The following is a 19,376-nucleotide window of genomic DNA, read 5'->3' as shown; positions in this document are numbered from 1 at the left end:
AGTTGTAGTTTATGGATTTTATTACATTATTAATTTTTATTGCTACATTCAGTTGTGACTTTGCAAGGAAAAGAGTAAGCAGTAGCCTTAAACTGTGTTTATTGAAATGAATGATTGCTGTTTTAAAAAAATCAGCAAGTCATATAATAGTGTAAGCATCTGTAAATGACTCTTAGTATTTTATAGCATGTGCCACACTACTACTTATAGTGTGTTGTTATGTTCAGGTAAATGAGGCACAATTGATATATCAGAACGCTACTGCTGGCTGTGTATTGTGTTAACAAAGATGCAACACACCATTCACCAATCACGCAGTACTTTATATACTTATTTTGATAAGACATCTATGAAATAAAGACAGGAAATGTTGGCAACTGTTCTGCCATTAAAGCTTTTTAAGTTTCTCCGTCTTGTGTTCCAGCTCACTTTCATGGTCATGTTTCTTATTATCTCTGCTACCTCCTTCCATCCAACAACTTTCTAAGATCTTTGTGTTACCCAGTTCTGGCCAACTGCACATTTCCAATTTTGCTCGGCCTGTTATTGGCAGTTTTTTGATGTGTGGAACTTTAAATTTTGGAATTAATTCCATAACATTCTCTGCCTGTCTCTTAATTTAAGAACTTGCTCAAACTCTCTGAGTGGGCCATTCAGCCCCTGAGCCTCCTTTACAATTTGATGAGATTATTATGCCTGATTGATCTTGACTTCCAATTCTGTGCCCTTTTACATTTGCATGTCTTTAGTTAAGCTTATGCTCACCTGCTGTAATGATTACTCAACAACTTGGGACATTTTGTTATGGTAAAAGTACCGTAAACTGGTCAGAGATCAAAAAGTTCAAACGTTCTTTATCAATTGATAGACCTGTTAATGATTGATTTTCCAGTATTTTCTTTTGCTTTTTCAAGTTTCCCCAAGTGTGAAAAACATCTGGCTGTGAACGTTCAATCCCTGTTTGTCAATGAACTGGAGTTATACTCCCATCTGATGTGCAAATCTAACCATTTACTTGATGTGGTCTTCACCTTTGAGGGTACTCTGGCTTGAGATACAACCTTGGCTCTGAGCTCCTGTTTATATTGATGTGCATCCTACACTGCGCAATGTTTATGTGCAAATTGTATCAGCAATATGTAATTAGTACATGAAACATTCATAAACCCAGGATTGTTTATTTCTGGACATGAGTAAGTTTACTGTTGCACTACATCTGCTGAGTAATGAGCTGTTTAAGCCTCATGTCAATAAAGTGCTAGATAACCATAACTACTATTTGTATCTGTAAACTGAAGCAAATTGAATTACTTGCTGTGTAAAGAATGTTTAGCTACAGCAATTAAATCAATAAATAAAGCAGAAAGAATTCTGTTTCCCTTTGTATAATCAGAAGGATGTTTTCATTGCTGCTATATTTGTGTTGGATGTGCAAATAACATGCCTTTGATCAAAGATTTTGATTGGTTACTGTTTGATACATGGAGTTTGGTGTTCATCAGATTGTCTGTGTTTTTACATCATTGATAAAATACTGAGGAGCTTGGTCTTTGTGGCTCCTGCACTGGTGTTATTTTCATTCCTTTTACAGATTTTATTTCAATACTGTGGCCGTTTGTTATGATCTGTTCTTGTCCGTATTGACTGGCAACCAATAAATAACAATGCCACACAGGGCTACATCAGAACATAGCAACATACCCTTGTTGTGCTTTTGTCAGAAAGCCTCGTATTAGATTGAGAACTCTTGGGCCCTAAAGTTTTCTTGTTAGGCCTGTACTATTCACAGCTAACGTCCTTTTGAAGTACCATTACTGTTTTTTTTATATGAAACGCAGCAGTCATGTTCATGGAGTAATCTCCCACAAACAAAAATTAAATAAATCAAATGTGTTTAAGCAGTAACTGAGGAATATATTTTGACTAAGATACCTAAAGGACATTCCTACATTTTTAAAAGTAAGGCAAGATGTTTTCTTATCAGCCTCTTCAAAGATGTCACGACACACCTCTGGACACACCCCAGGCCTCCTGGCTTAGAAGTATTACACCGCAAAATCTTCCTAAAAATAGGGCCAGAAGTTTTAACTGAGAGAGCAGATGGAGTCTCTGCATCTGATTCTGATTATTAGAGCATCTCTGACTGTGCTGCGATTCCTCTGTGCTTGTGTCAATGGATTAGGATTTGAATGCACAATCTTCTGATATGAAAGTGCATCTTTAAAAAGAAAGCCAAGTGCAGTCTTTTGAAGCCTACTGTATAGAATTTCCATGGATTAGAATGTTGATTATAAGTGGGTTCAGATGGAACAACTCATGGTCAATGAATCTGAAAATTCTCAAGCTCCTCACTTGAATAAAGGCTACCCTCATGAGGTCGGCAATCCTTGTGCAGAAAGATGTCAGTGCCTACAGTGGTCGTGAGAATTGCAGGGAGAGGTGAAAAGAATGATATGAGGTGGTCCCTGTGTAGTGCGGTGCTGACTATGGTTGTGCTTTTCTTAAAAGTCACCTCCTTTGGAAGGAGACCAATGGGAGAGGAACTGCTGGCTAACCCCTCTCACAGCAGCCTGTGGTTTCTGGGACAATTTGAACTTGTAAGATTGAAATAGATATGGCCATTAGGTTGAGATATAAATGGATTTGCATTGAAGGCAGGTAAGGAGATAAAGATGAGCATGATGTGAATGAATATCAGAGCAAACTCAATGGCCTGAATTGTCTACAACAGTTCCTTTATTGCTTCATGCCAAATGCTTCATTTGGCACTGACGAGGAAATCATTCCCCTGGATGCAGCCTGGTCTGAAAGTGTTGTTGGTTAATGATTTGGAGATGCCAGTGTTGGACTGGGGTGTACAAAGTTAAAAATCTCACAACACCAGATTATAGTCCAACAGGTTTAATTGGAAGCACATTAGCTTTCGGAGCACTGTTCCTTCATCTGATGAAGGAGTAGCACTCTGAAAGCTAGTGCTTCTAATTAAACTTGTTGGACTATAACCTGGTGTTGTGTGTATTTTAACTTTGTGGGTTAATGGGAAGGTTTGGGAAGGGCAAGTGGGAATCACGTTATTCCACTTCCTTTAACTGGCCAACTTGAAGGTGTTAGTTGTCATTCTCCATGGTTTCCAGTCTTTCTGTGATCTTGTCAATCTTTCAAATGTCAACAGTCATTCCCCACCATCCAATTATTTCTTCTTTGTTATGTTATCAGTATCCATCTCAGAAATGTTCTCCTTGCGCCAAAATAAAGGCCCCAATCATGTATCCATGAATCAGAAGTAGTCTTTTTATTTTGCAGTTTGTGCCGTTTAAAAGGCACCTGGTAGTTGGACAGGAAGAAAGCCTTGCTAAAATTAGAGCTCCTTGTTCTTTCACCATTGTTCAAGGCCCATTGTTCACATTTAGACAATTTGTCCATCTGTACTATTGGTCATTTATAATGCCAAATCATTTATTGTTTTTGGCTGTAACTTGATTTGACCGTTCAGAAATCACTTTGTGCCGGTACCATAGGTTTTTACCCTGTCATGTTGTGACTATGTTGTGACTCTTCTCCAGATCACACCAGCGCTGATGACATTTTTGTGCTGTATTCCCTTGTGCTCCTCCTCGGCTTTAAATGTTTATCTTTTATTTGAAAAATTTAATAGTTACTGTCATGATTACTTCCTGTAACGAAGACAAAGCAGGTTATGCAACAACATCTCCTTCCCAATAGCTATGATTAGCTGAGAAAATAATGAGTAGCTGAAACCAAAATCAGTTTAAACTGAGAGTGAGGACTGCAGATGCTGGAGATCAGAGTCTAGAGTGTGGTGCTGGAAAAGCAGAGCCGATCAGGAAGCATCTATGGAGCAGGAGAATCGATGTTTCAGGCTTAAGCCCATCACCAGGAATTCTTATGCTCGAAACGTCGATTCTTCTCCTTGGGTGCTGTCTGACCTGCTGTGCTTTTCCAGCACCACACTCCAGTTTAAACTATACCTTATTTGATGAAAGTCATTTTGCGGTTGGATGGTATTTGCACTTAATTTGTTTGTTTTTTTTTGTACCTGGCCTAATTTTTTCTCTCTTGTATTCTCAAGGTTGTCTTCACTGATGCTCATGAAGGAAGCATGATGGTGATATTGTAGGGATCTGCCATAGTATGGCTGCTTTTCGATCCCAGCGTGTTACAAGATCGTCTGTTGGTTCAAATGGCTTGGATGAAAATTTCTGTGGGCGAACTTTGAGGAACCGGAGTATAGTTCACCCTGACGACTCCTCCCCTTTCCCTCAGTTGAGGTCGCGATCTCCAAAAAAGAAACAGGATGCTGTACCGCAACAGAAGGGTGTAAATGGTGGTAAGGTTACTGAATGCAAACAGCACCACACTCGCGAGTCCTGGGTGAGCCCTAGAAAAAGGGGACTGTCGTGCTCTGAGAAGGATAACCACGAGAAGAAAGTTTTGGACATTTGTGACCCAATACTGCCTGTCTACAAGCGGGTAAAACGATGCTCCCGCTCAGAATCCGCGGATGGTCTAGATGATACGTCATCGTTTGTTAAAAATGAAAAGGCTTCAGTTGAGCGAAAAGGCCCTGCTGCAAACAATGATGGGGACTTGTCACAGCTCAAACGAGCTCGACGCTTTCTTTTACTGGATGATTGTGACAAAAGGGAGATCAAAAAGGCGAACGAGTTGGATGACGGATGTGACGACCCAGCGCTGCTGAAGGAGGTGTCGGCCCACCAGGCTGCCAATGGGATCGGTGAGAAAGATGCTGCTGTTGCTGTGGAGTGCAATGAGTGTGAACCTCATGATTTGAACAGTAAACCAAAATGTGTTGATGTTGTTGATACGTGTGCGTCGATTTTACCAACAGAAACTGAAAACCGCAATTTGGGTGGCCACTCGCTGCTGCTTAATGGCAGTAAGGCGGCCACCTGCTCAGAGCCTGATGTGCCTTCTACAGATTCGGAGTGGGAAGACGACAGGACGATAAGTGACTGCCACTCTGTGTCGCAACAATCTACCACAATCCTAGCAACTGAAAACCCATTGCAAATCAGGGAATCTGAGGAAGAGGTTGACGTTGTGGGATATAGTTTGTTCCAGTCAAAGGAACAGTGTTTTGAAAATGCCAGTTGCAGTATTGATGCTGCTCAGGACGTTGAACAGATCTCAGGGGTGCCTGACCCTTCTGCAGTGCTGGACTGTGGACCTGGTCCCTTGCTTGAACCTCAAGAACACAGATATGCACTGAGAACTTCACCCAGAAGGGCTGCAGGTAACAAGTGCAGCTCTCAAAAGATAAGTTCACCCCCCAGGGATAGTGGGCAGGCAGAAGACAAATCTCTCAGTCTTCATGAATGTGAAAAGACTGGAGGGGCAGGAGTGGCTGCAGACATTGAGCACTGTGTGAAATTGGAAGAGGGCAACTCTCAGGCTAAAGGAGAGCTGCCCCAGGACGGGCCTGGAGAAGGTTTCAGTGGCAGTGTGCCAGACTCACCTTCTCAAGAGCGTGGCTCAGACAGAGGACGCTTGTCCGTGAGCAGGGAGAGCAGCAGCCAGCAATCTCGAGAGGAGGAGGAGGAAGAGCCTGATGTGTACTACTTTGAATCGGATCATGTGGCACTGAAACACAACAAAGAGTATGTGTAACCATGGTAACCGTAACATCTGTTTGTTTCACAAAAGGAACAAAAAGAAATGTCACATTTTATCTGTTCTCTCAATGCATGCCTCCTCTCCCTGTCATTTCGCAGTCCTTCTAGACCGTGTTGGTTCCAAGTAAGTTTTGGAAGAACAGAATTTGGTTGAAGCATTCTTGACAGGTGTTAGCAATCATTTGTCACAGATTTTATTGTTCTTACCGTTTGCAGGCAGGATATCAGTGCCAAAGCAATTTGCTCACTGCATGCAGGATAACCTGCAGGCTGAGTTCCTAGAGATAGCGGGGCATGCAATTGCTCTGTTGACGGCAGAATAACGTGCAACATCATATTAATCCAAAAGCTGCAGAACCATTGAAAAGCAATGAATGTGCTTTGATAATGATTTACTGCAAGTATCTTGTCCCTGAGTCCATCTTGTGGAATGTGACTAAAAGGAGAGATTGTATTGGTTATTATTGAAAAGATCAGGATATGTTTATGGATGTGAAGATTACTGAAAGACAATGTGAGCTCTGTTTTTCTTGGTTTTAATGTGACAAATACTGTTTTATACCAGTGCATTCTTGGCTGGAATAACGAAGGCCCCAAACTAATTAGTATGAAATCAAAGTGCATAGTGGTGTTCCAGAATTATTCCTTTTATTTGTATTTGAGGCAAGTTATGTTCTCCAAGTTCTGCTACATAATAAAGAATTCGTTTACAAGATTTGTATGTTTGTTGGTGGAAAAGTGATGCAATGAGTAAATATAATGAAAATGCATTTTTGATCATATTTTAAAACTAAATCCAACACCTCAGTGGTCTGTAACTTGAAGCGAGTTTTTCTTATATTGAGTGGTCTTGCCTTGGTAGCCAGTTGGTAGGCAATGGACCTAGGTAGAAGTTTTCACTTTTTTGGAATGAGCCAGCAATGCACATAGTGCCTCATAGATGTGGAAATTTTGTTTCCTCTCATGGGAGAGTCTATGACCAGAGGGCATAATCTCAGAATAAGGGGTTACCAGTTGAAGGCAGAGTTGAGGAAGAATTTTTTTCTGAGGGTAATGAATCTATGGAATTCTTTATCACAGAGGCTGGGTCATTAAGTGTGATCCAAGCTGAGAGAGACAAATTTTGACTTGGGAAGAGAATCAAGGGTCATGGGTAAAGGCAGGAAATTGGGCTTGAGGATTTATCAGATCAGCCATGATCTCATCGAATGGCAGTGCAGCCTCAATGGACTAATTGGCCCCTTTCTGCTGCTCCTCTAGCTTATCTCTCCACGCTTCAGGCTCACTGCCTTTATTCCTGATGAAGGGCTTTTGCCCGAAACGTCGATTTCAAAGCTCCTTGGATGCTGCCTGAACTGCTGTGCTCTACCAGCACCACTAATCCAGAGTCCTATATCTTATAGTCTACCCATGGTGACATAGATGCTGTTCAGAATGGAAGGGCTTGAATGTTTATAATCCCAATCATATCCCAAAACATTGTGCAAGTTATAAAGGGCTTTTGGAAGTATTGTCTGTATTGTTGTGTAGCAGTTATGGCAGTTAATTAGTGCTCTCATGAGCACAGTGAGATAATGATTAGATCATCTCTATCAGTGATGTTAGTTAACGGTTAAGTATAAGGCAGCGTGGTGGCTCAGTGGTTAACACTGCTGCCTCACAGAACCAGGGACCCAGGTTTGATTCCAGCCTCATGTGATTGTGTGGAGTTTGCACATTCTCCATGTCTGCGTGGGTTTCCTCCGGGTGCTTCTGTTTCCTCCCACAGTCCAAAGATGTGCAGGTCAGGTGAACTGGCCATGCTAAATTGCCCGTAGTGTTAAGTGCATTACAAGAGTCTGGGTGGGTTACTCTTTGGAGGACCTGTTGGGCCGAAGGGCCTGTTCCCAATCTGTAGGGAATCTAATCTAATCTTAACCCCTGACATCAGGAATATTGAGGGGAATGCGGAGGATGCTGTCTCTACAGATGTTAAAAAAGCATTTGACAAAGCACAAGATTAAAGGCCTGTTAACAAAATGCAGGCTCATAGCACAGACAGCCTGTCAGTTATGATAAAAATATTGCTTCAGATCAGAAAATAGTGAGTCATGGCAATTGTATGTTTCAGACTGGGGGAGAATGGTTAGTGGTGTTCACTCAAGGTTCAGCTAAGATTATTGCTTTTTGGAATATAGTATAAAATCTGAAAATTTTCCTTTGTGGAACTTGGAGATGTGGCATACAGTGAGCATGATATTAGTTGGTTGTAACAGGATATGGGTTAACAAAAGGGGCAGATAAAGAGATGGAATTGAATGCATTTGGAACAGAGATGACAAATGATTTCAAAATAAATTGGATGGATACTTAAGGGAGCCTAAACTTGCAGGATTACAGATAAAAAAATAGGCGAATCAGATAATTGTATTGTACTGCAGAGTGTCAGAGGACCATATGACCACCTGCTGTGCTGCAATGAATATATGGCTTCGAGGTTCACAAATTTGTCATTTTGATATGAATGTCTAGGTACTGATGAAATCGCACCCGAGAACGCAATCAAAAGGATGGTTTATTCCCTGTAAGATGTGTTTTGAAAGTTGGCATTACAAATATATTACAGACATTTAGTATGAGCTCAGCACCGCTGGCAGTGTATTGCCATTCTCTCCCCTATTGCAGCTGCATTTTTGTATAAGTGGTGTGCCACTGTTTCAGTTTTTAAAAAAAGCTTTGAAATTCAAACACCAGTATTAACTGAAATTGTTTTTGTCTGTTCTTCCCACTACAAGCTTTATTGGCACCAATAGAGAGTGCTGCAGTACCTCAAACTCTAGCACCGTTGGTTCCCACACAACATTTATTTCAGGAAATCTGAAGTGCATGGTTCTGATATCTAGCTGTGAAATTTACCTAACCCTCAGTTAAAGTGCCCCTCGTACAGTCTGAGGCCACCTTGAGTACGCTTGCCATTTGCTAGCAGAAATATACATATATCACTAGATTCTTGTAAAATAAATTGACTCCAGATCAAAAGAAAATGTTTTTCTGCTTGACACTTAAAGGGTTATTGCTTAGAAGGCTTTAAAGTAAAATATTGAGCATGCAGCATAAGTGCATTTATCAAGTCCAATGAGTGTAGACTAAACATTTGTCACCAAATTAGTTGGTATGAAACTAAAAGTGAGATAAGAAAGTGGCTTTACAAGTTCGATAAGGAGGCATGAGAAGGGCTGCCAGAAAGTTGTTGAAAATTAATGTTAAGTGAAATGGGAGATTTGTATGGTGCTTTTTGTACCTTGGGGAAATCACAAAATGCTTGGTGCTTTGAAATGGTTTTGAAGCTGTACCTGTCGTTACCATTGTTGTAAGAAACATGGCAGTCAACCTGTACACAGGCAAACTCCAACAGATGGAGTAAGTGACCAAGTAATCTCCCTGAGGTGTTGGTTGTAAAACTCTGACTCTGTTTACTTGCTTGTACTGTGTACGCACTAAAGAAAAAGCATTTCACTTGAGTCAATATTCTTTAACATTATGTCATTAATGTCATTTGCACCAAGGCTTGCCTCTTATGCTAATTCTTAATAAATTACTCTACCATGTTAGTCATGTAACTGCAATCACTTCCCCAGACACAGTGTGTTCCAAATATAAGAATGTGCGAATGGTTGCAAATATTAGTTCACTGCTAGAGGAACAGCCCCAAATGTTAGCAAAAGCATGTGAATTGGCTGCAGTATTTGGCACGCACGTCGGTTTGGATGCAAATATTTCCAAGCTTGGACACTGAAGTTTGGCTGGACAGTGCAGCACTGTCACTGGCATTTTTGATAAAACATCATAAAGGAGTGTGAAATTCTCATAGTATATATCCAGTTGAAAATGTTTGGAGAACTTTATCAGGTGTAAAATTAACTTTTTTTTTGGAAAGGTGCGGGATAATAAAGGAGAGCCATCCTGGATTTATTAAATTCAAACTCTGGAAGTTAACATAGGAGACCTATAAAGAACATGGGAAGATCATGAGGTTAAGGAGAACGTGGCTGGAGGGCAATGGAATTAAATTAGTAACAAGAAGTGAAAGGATGGTCTTCTGACTGCGAGGTGGTTTGCAAGGTGTTCCCAAGGGTTATTACTTTGGGTTTTTACAAATTTTCTTAAACAACTTAGACTTGGTTTGGAGACAAGTTTGTGGCTGATGTATTGGGGTGCAGATGAGAATGTTTGTTTACATGTTGATCTGTTGGAATGATTTGAAGTTCGTTGCCTGAAAAGCTGTGGGTACAGACTTAGTAGTAACTCTGTAATAGAGAGAGTTTCACAGCACAGAAAGCATATTGGGTCCATTGTGTCATCAAGATTGCGCTACTCTAATTCCATTTTCCAATGTTTGGTCTGTAACCTTGGATGACCGTAAGATAATAAGACAAAGGAGCAGAAATTAGGCCATTCAGCCCATTGAGTCTGCTCTGACATTCAAACATGACTGATAGGTTTCTCAACCCCACTCTCCCACTTTCTTCCCGTAACCCTGATCCACTTGACACTCAAAAACCCATTTTAAATATACCTCAATGACTTGGCCTCCCCAGCCTTCTGTGGCAATGAGTTCCATAGATTCACCACTCTCTGGCTGAAGAAGTTTCTCCTTATCTCTATGGCGGTGCTGTCAAGTCCAAGTCTTACCAAAGGAAAGATCAATTCTGTCCAGGCCATTCAGTATTCTGTATGTATTTCTTCCCCCCACCCTCCCCACCCCACCATATCCTTCAAAACTCCATTGGGTATAGATGCAGAGTCCTCAAAAGTTCCTCAAATATTAAGCTTTTCATTCCTAGGACCATTCTCATGAACCACCTTTGAACATGCTTCAAGGCTAGTACATCATTCCTGAGATATGGGGCCCAAAACTGTGCGCACTATTCCGTGTGTGGTCTGATCAGAGCCTTATTGAGCCTCAGAAGTACGCCCCTGCTTTTATATTCAAGTCCTCTCAAAATAAATGCCATGGTTGCATTTCCCTTCCTAACCACTGACTGATCCTGCAAGTTTATCTTGAGAGAATCCTGGGCTAGAATTCCTAAGTCTCTTTGCACTTCAAACTTCTGAATTTTTCTCACAATTTAGGAAATATTCCATGCCCCTCTTCTTCCTACCAAAGTGCATGACCTCGCACTTTCCCATGTTATATTCTACCTACCACTTGATGCCAATTCTAACCTGTTCAAATTCTCCTGCAGCCTCCCCGCCTCCTCAATGCTACCTGTTCTTCTATGTATCTTTGTATTGTCTGCAAACTTACTCAGAATGCCCTCTGTTCCTTTATTTAGATCATTAATGTATAAAGTATTATGGACCAAAACTCCTCACAACATTCCAAGAAAGTCGCCTGGAGCTTAACTTGCAAGTTATTTTAGGCAGGCGTAAAGTGGATATTCCAGGAGTGATGCAGCTGGCACAACTTGAACTTAAACAAAACAGAATTTATTTGCAAGATTACTGAATGATTACCAAACAAAGAGAACAGAATGTAGAATAACTTAACCTAACAGATTATCCCAACTTAATGATGCCGTTCAAACACTTGAAACCTGGACCTCCCAGACTGTGCGTTTACGACCCTTCTGGGGGAAAAAAGCAAGGAGAACAGAATCTCGTTAAAGGAGCAGCAGCATCACAGAAGTGAAAAGTTATGGTCCTAACACTGAGCTTTGCGGAACATCACTTGTCACTGACAACCATCCTCAGAAAGACCCTTTTATCCCCACTCTTTGCTTCCTGCCAGGCATCCAAGCTTCTATTCATGCTAGCACCTTGTCTCTAAGACCATGGGCTGTTACCTTACTCAGTAGCCTCATTGAGTCTGCTCTGCCATTCAAGGGCTTTCTTAAAGTCAAAGGCTTTCTTAAAGTCCAGGTAGATAACATCCATTGCCTCTCCTTGGTCTAACTTGCTCGTTCCCACCTCAAAGAATTGTCTCAGCTTTGTCAGGCATGACTTCCCCTTGATGAGGCCATGCTGACTTTGCCCTATTTTTAGCATACACTTGAAAGTATTCAGAAATCTGATCCTTCACAATGGATTCCAAGATCTTGAATGACCAGTTGAGCACTTATTAAGACCATAATAAGAGGAGTTGGCCTTTCAGCCCCTTGCACCTGCTTCACTCACCCTCTCAGCATTTACTCTCTCAAGCCCCTAAAAATCCTGTATGTCTCAATGAGATCACTTCTCAGTCTTCTCAAATCCAGTGAGTAGAGTCTGAACCTGTTCAATCTTTGCTCATGAGATAATCACTCTATCCCAGGGATCATCCTCGTGGACCTTCTTTGAACAGCCATCCAATGAAATAACATCTTTCCTTAAATGAGGGGAACCAAAACTGCCCAAAGTAGTTAAGAATGGTCTCACCAGCACTTTGTACAGTTGCAGTAAGACTTCCCTACTCTCATACTCCAACCCCCTTGAAATAAGGCCCATCAATCCATTAACCCTCCTGATTACCTGTGTGCTAGCTTTGTCTTTCTGTGCATAAGTACCCTCAGGTGGCTCTATGTTGCATCTTTCTGCAGTTTCTCTCCATTTAAATAATACACTGTTCTTTTTTTCTCTCTTCCAAAATGGACAACTTCACATTTTATCACATTATGCTCCATTTGCCAAGTTTTTGCCCACCTACTTAACCTATCGCTCCCTCTCTATAACCTCTTTCTATCCCTCAAGCAGAGGCTGAGTGTCTCCACAGTTCATTTTTTTAATGAGTGAAACTGTTTAGGGGGTGTGGGGGAAGGTGAATTTGCAAGGTAGCTTCCACAGAAGGATGTGTACTGTCTGTGCAATGCTCGAATGATTGAAGAAGTGCTAACACACTTCCTCTTAGTGTGTGTGATTAGGTACTGCACTAGAGCCTAGCAGACCTCAAGTCTGTTTGGGTCTCAGCCCCTTGGCCAACTTGGAATTCATTCATTACTTCAAAATTTGGTTATTCAAACAGATTTCTAATGTTAAACACACTTGATTTGGCAAACTTATGTTCGCAGTATATCACAAACTAGATATCAGAATGGTGCATTTTGGCATTGATTCATACATTGGCTGTGAAAGAAACCACTCACTAAGGAGCAGACCTAGGAAGTACCCATTATTGTAATTTGTATTTGATGTAGATATCTCTGAAAATCATTGATTTGCTTCCAAGTGTTCTCCTTGCCCAATTTTCCCCACACAAGCTTTATTGATTGTTTGGTGAGCAGCTGATCCATCCATATGCGGGTAGTTCTCTAGTTCAATTAGCTGTACTTAATTAGCAGATTATTGCATAGTTTTGTCCTTGGTACTTTCAACTGAGTAATTGGATGTTGGAGACCTTGGTAAATCTGATTGCTGACCTGTAAGTGTGTGTGTGTATACGTTGTGTACACAAGCATTGCTACATGAGAAAGGACGACTGACCTGTCTACCTGGACTTGGTCCTGTGATATAATAGTAAGTTGTTGAGTAAATATGAATCCAGGTAGTTCTTCTATAATGCACTGGTTGTGTTCTTGTACAACCCTACACTATAGAAAAACCATGTTTTGGAAATAGTGCTTAAATCATGTTACAGCCAAAAGACTCTTTAAAAGTTTGCGCTTTAGAAACAGTGTCCCCGATTCGTCAATTTGCATGAACGAAACGTGCGCTATAGCAGAACAACCTGAGGGCGGCACAGTGGCTCAGTGGTTAGCACGGTTGCCTCACATCACCTTGAATCCGGGTTGGATTCCAGTCACTGGCAACTGTCTGTGTGGAGTTTGCACATTCTCCCAATGTCTGCTTGGGTTTCCTCCGGTTTCCTCTTACATTCCAAAGATGTGCAGGCCGGGTGAATTGGCTATATTAAATTGTCCATAGTGTTAGCTGCATTAGTCAGAGGGGAGGTGGGTTACTCTTTGAAGGGTCAATGTGGACTTGTTGGGCCAAAGGGCCTGTTTCCACACTGTAGGGAACCTAATCTAATCTAAACCTGTAATCAGTGACTATCAGTTAGTCTACAGATCTAGGTATGAGTCAAGATTGTAGTGCTGGAAAAGCACAGCAGGTCAGGCAGCATCCGAGGAGCAGGAAAGTTGACGTTCTGGGCAAAAACCCTTCAGATTTTCCTGCTTCTTGGATGCTGCATGACCTGCTGTGCTGTTCCAGCACTACACTCTTGACTCCAGCATCTGCAGTCCTCACTTTTGCCTAGATTCAGATGTGATGCAAAGTAACTCCCCAGTAATGGAGAGCTTTGGCAGGAAGGTTGTTCAAAAAGAAAGTGGAACTCAGCAGAAACAAATGCTAATATCAAATCGAGTCAAAGTATAACGTAATGCTCAGAGCTCAGAACTAAAGGCACTATCAGAATGCATGCAGCATTGGTGACAGGATAGTAGACGGCAAAGATGGAAGTAAATGGGTACGATCTAATTTTAGAAACCAAGGCTAGAAACTGAATCTTCTAGCGTATCATTATTTGGGAAGGACAGGTAAACAGCAAAAGGATGTCAGGTAGCACTGATAAGGGATGGGATCAATATATTCATGAGACACGATCTTGACATGGTTAGGAAGAACGCAGATGGGGTGTGTGTGTTATGAGCTGCCAGAGGAAATGGTCAAGGCCGGTACAATTACAAGATGTAAAAGGCGTCTGGATGGGTACTTGAATAGGAAAGGTTTGGAGGGATGTGGACCAAGTGGTGGCAAATGTGATTAGGTTAACTTGGAATATCTGGTTGGCATGGACTAGTTGGACCGAACAGTCTGTTCCCGTGCTGTACATCTGTGACTCTAACATAAGGCCAGATATAAATCAGGAAATTCAAGATGTATGTAACAAGGATAGTGCAGTAATCGTGGGTGATTTCAGTCTACATGTCGACTGATTATGTGTAAAGAGTATCTCAGTACTGTGGATTTCTAGAGTTGTGGTGAGGAGCCAAGTAGGGAACAGACCATTTTGCATCAAGTATTCTGCAGTGAGAAAAGGCCAAATAATAACCGTGCTGTAAAACAAGCTTTAGAGAGGAGCGACCATAATGTGCTAGAATTTTCCATTAAGTTTGTAAACTGTGTAATTCAACACGTGTTTACAATGTAACCGAGGGAACAATCAAGGTCTGATGGAAAAGTTCAGTCCGGCAAACTGAGAAAAAACATTCAAGAATGTAGAGAAGTGTGTAACAGATTAATACATGGCTTACAACAAGCACACATTTCTTTAAGAACCAAAAATCCAGAGGAAAGTGAGTCAAGCAGGAAGCTAAAGATTGTATAACATCAAAGGACGAGATTCATAAAGTTGCCAAAAAAGTAGCACTTTGGAGCATTTTAGAATTCAGCAAAGGAGTCTCATGAAAATGATAATAGGAGAATAAAATATGACTAACCTAGGAAGAGACCAAAAAAAGACTGTAAAAGTAACTATTGAAATGTGAAAAGGAAAATATTGGTGCAAAAGCAAATGTGGATCCATTATAGCCAGAGACAGAGACTTATAATAGGAAATGGAAGGAAAGCTAAATAATGATTTTGTGACTGTCTTCACTGAGGAAGATTTAAGAAATATCCCCAGAATAATAGCAATCCATTGAACTAGTGAGAACAAGAAACTGAAATAAATTGATGTTAAGAAAAATGTATTAGATAAATGAATGAAGACTGACAGTACCTAATGATCTACATCTGAGAGTATTGACCATAAGACACGGTAGCCATTTGGTTCATTGAATATGCTCTGCCATTTAATAAGATGGTGGCTGATCTGATAATCCTCAACTCCACTTTCCTGCCTTGTCTTCATAACCGTTGATTCCCTTACTGATTTGAAAAACTATCTCAACCTTGAATATGTTTAATGAGCCATTCCCGATGACAGCCGTCTGGTGGGCAATCCCCACAGATTCACTACCTTCTGGGAGAAGAAATTTCTCTTCATCTCTGTATTAAACAGACAGCCCCTAATTCTGAGATTATGTTGTCTGGTCCGATACTCTTCCACAAGGGAAAACATCTTTCAGCATCTAACCTATCAAGCCCCTTAAGAATCTTGTTAGTCTCAATAAGGTCACCTTTAATGTTCTAAATTTTTGAGTTCTGGCCCAACTTGCTCAGCCTCCCCCATAAGACAGCCCCTCCATCCCAGTATCACCTCTGTGAACCTTTTCTGAATTGCCTCCAGTGCTAATACACCTTTCTGGGGTGGCACGGTGGCTCAGTGGTTAGCCCCACAGCGCCAGGAACCCAGGTTCGATTCTAGCCTCTGACAACTGTCTTTGGTAGAGTTTGCACATTCTCCCTCTGTCTGTCTGTGTGAGTTTTCTTTGAGTGCTCCGGTTTCCTCCCACAATCCAAAGATGTGCAGGTTAGGTGGATTAGCCATGCTAAATTGCCCATTGTGTTATGTGCATTAGTTAGAGGGAAATGGGTCTGGATGGGTTACTGTTCGGAGGGTTGGTGTGGATTTGTTGGGCCAAAGGGACAGTGAAGATAGTCACAAAATCATGATTTAGCTTTCCTTCCATTTCCTGTAGATAAGGGGCCCAAAACTGTATTTCAGTATTCACAGTATTCCAGCTGTGAGCTGATTAATACCCTGTATAGTTTTAGTAAAACCTCCCTGCTTTCATACATCATTGTCTTTGGAATAAAGGATGTTTGCCTTCCCTTATCTGTTGAATTTGGCTGCTAGCTTTTTATGAACCATGCAGCAGAACTTCCAGATGCCATTGTCCTGTAGATTTCTGCAGTCTTGCTCCATTGAACTAATATTCAGCATCTATGTTCTTCCCTCCAAGGTGCATATAGCCTCACATTTTTTTCCCCACATTATATTCCATCTGTGAGGTTTTTGCCCATTTGCTTAGTCTGTATCCCTCTGCAGACTGTTGGTATCATTCTTGCCACTTGCCTTCCAACCTAATTTTGTGCCGACTGGAAACTTGGCTACAGTACATTCACTCTCTTGATCCAAGTTATTAATGTATGTTGTAAACAGTTAGGACCCAGCACTGATTCCTTTGACTAATTTAAGATTGCCTTCCTGAAAATGCCCTTATCCCAACTCTATTATTGGTTAGTCAATTCTCTATCCATACTGCCTCCAACACCTAGGCTGTTCCCTTCTCAAATAGCCTAACGTGTGGTACCTTATCAAGTGCCTTCTGAAAATTCAAATATGTTACAGTGACTGCTTCCCCTTTCTCCTGCTTGTTATCACCTCAAAGAATTCCAATAAATTTGCAAGGCATGATTTCCCTTTGTGAGGCCTTGCTGATTCTGTTTGATCCAATTATATATTTTGAAATGCCCTGGTTTACATCCTTTAACATTTTCTACAATTGCAAATGTTAACTGGCCTGTTTTATCGCCTCCATCCCTTTTCCAATAAAGGTGTTTCATTGGCCGTTCTCAAGTCTCTGGGAGTTTATCAGATTTCTGGAAGATTCTTAAAAGAAAAGTGACTATAGAAAGAGTGAATGCATTAATAATCTTCCAGAATTATTCTTGAAATATTTTGGAATGGTGCCAAAGGATTAGATAGTTGCAAATGTAATCCACTGTTTAAGAAAGGAATGAGAGCCCACTGGGAACTACAGACTGGTAACCTGACCTCGATAATAGGTCAAATACTTAACTCTGTTAAAAGGATAACATAACTGGACACCTGAAAAACGATGATCTGATAGAGCAGAGTAAACATGGATTTATGAATGGGAAATCATTTTTTGACACAATAGATGTTTTGTGGAGGTTGCTCGCAGATTAAATAATGATGAACCTACAAATGTGGTGCTTTTGGATTTTCGGTGTAGGCTTCAGTGTAGTCCCAGACAGGAAATTGGTAAACAAAGCATGTGGGGTACTAGGTAATATACTAGCATGGATTGAGGATTGGTTAATGGAAAGAAAACTGTAGGAATAAATTGGTCATTCTCAGGTTGACTGGCTCTGTCTACTGGGGTACCAGAAAGCCTTCAACTGTTCATTATCTTAATCACTGATTTAGATAATGGGAACTTAATATTTAATAAGCAGGAGTGTGATGGAATACCTCCCATTTTCCTGTATGGGTGCAGCTCCATTAACACTCGAGAGGCTTGGCACCAATCAGGATAAAGCAGCCCCTTTGATTGGCACCACATCTGCAAACATTCACTCTTTCCACTACTGACACTCACCTGCAGCAGTGTGTACTATCTACAGGGTGCACTACAGAAATTCATTAGAGATCCTTGAACAGCACCTTCCAAACCCACGACCACTTCCATATCGAAGGACAAGGGCAGCAGATCATCTTCCAAGCCACGCGCCGTCCTGACTTGGAAATATATTGCTGTACCTTCACTGTCACTGGGTCAAGATCCTGGAATTTCCTCCCTAACAACATTGTGGGTCAGGCTACAGCACGTGGAAAGCAGCGGTTCAGGTTCAGGAAGGCAGCTCTCCTCCACCTTCTCAAGGGCACCTAGGGGACAGGCAATAAATGCTGGGCCAGCCAGCCAGCAAAGCCCACATCCCAAGAATGAATTATTTTAAAAATTTTCCAAGTTTGTGGTTGACATAAAATTGATAGGAATGTGTGTTGATTGCAGAAGCTTCAAATGAGTGGGCAAGGACGTTGCAGACAGAATATAATGTGTATATCCACATTGCAGGAAGAACAGAGTGCAGAGTACTTCAGTGGTGAAAGGTTGGAAAGTTCAAAGGGGCATGGGTGTTCTCATTGTGACAGTGCTGCTCCCTTAACAAGGTGATGTTGTCCTTGGTTTATTTCAAAGGGGTTGTAAAAGGCAGAGGTTCTGATTTGTCTGGGTTTAGGCCACTTTATAATGGCTAACAGATACTGCCTAGGGCAACAATGAGATAAAAGGGCTTTTAGATTTTTTAAAAAGCAGTTGTACAATGAAAGGGGAAGGGCCAGTTCTCCCAGTCCAGGGAATTCTCTAGTTTGGTTTAGTTTTAGCTGGGGGCTCTGAGAAGCTGTTGGAAAAAAGGTTCCATGATTCTGCCAATGATCCCTCGCTGATCTTCTCTGCCATCTCTCTCTCTCTCTCTCCTGTAAGAACCTGTGCTTGAATTGACCTTTTTGCCAAGGAGTGCATTTATGGGATGTTGCAGGAAATCCGAGTAGTTTAAGTTGGGGATATCGTGTTGGTCGTGCTTTCAAATAGGGGTTATTTTAAATTCTGTTTTCTTTTGCTTGTGTTTCCTTCGGTAGTCTGTAAATAAATTCTGTTTTGTTTTAAACTAAGTGGTTTGACCAGCTGCATCACTCCTGGAGTATCTACCTTACACCTGCTTAAAACAGCCAGCAAAGTTAGGGTCTAGGCTACCTTCTTGAAATGTTTTTGAGGGGATCTAGCCTGCTTCATAAAATTGTTCATAAGTCTGTGAAAGCAAACATGCAGTTAAGAAGATGAATGGTGTGTTAGCTTTTATCACACAAGAGGATACGAGTCACGAATACTTCAGTTATATAGAACCTGAGTGAGGCTGCACTTTGAGCATTGTGTGCAGCCATGGGCTCCTTACCTAAGTGGGAATGTATTTTCTATAGGGTGAGTGCTCCCAAGGTTGCCAGACTAATTCTTGGCAGCCAAAACAACTGCAGATGTTGTAAATCAGAAACAAAAGCAGAAGTTGCTGGAAAAGCTCAGCAGCTCAGGCAGCATCTATGAAGAAAGGTCAAGAGTTAACGTTTTGGGCCCGGTGACC

At 41.3% G+C, this 19,376-nt stretch overlaps 1 protein-coding gene across 2 annotated transcripts in view; it reads left to right on the top strand.

Annotated features, from left to right (window-relative positions):
• Positions 1-19,376, top strand: part of zzz3 (zinc finger, ZZ-type containing 3) — a 117,501-nt gene that overhangs the window by 31,915 nt on the left and 66,210 nt on the right. For both annotated transcript variants that reach the window (XM_072574756.1, XM_072574757.1), the window contains one exon: positions 4,091-5,639. In XM_072574756.1, the coding sequence (XP_072430857.1) occupies positions 4,153-5,639 (1,487 nt within the window). In that variant the 5' untranslated portion in view covers positions 4,091-4,152. The remainder of the gene's footprint in view (positions 1-4,090; positions 5,640-19,376) is intronic.

The sequence above is a fragment of the Chiloscyllium punctatum genome, chromosome 7, assembly GCF_047496795.1.
Source record: "Chiloscyllium punctatum isolate Juve2018m chromosome 7, sChiPun1.3, whole genome shotgun sequence".
Taxonomy (NCBI): domain Eukaryota; kingdom Metazoa; phylum Chordata; class Chondrichthyes; order Orectolobiformes; family Hemiscylliidae; genus Chiloscyllium; species Chiloscyllium punctatum.
Note: the sequence above shows the minus strand (reverse complement) of the source record. Positions and strands in the feature narration are given on the sequence as shown.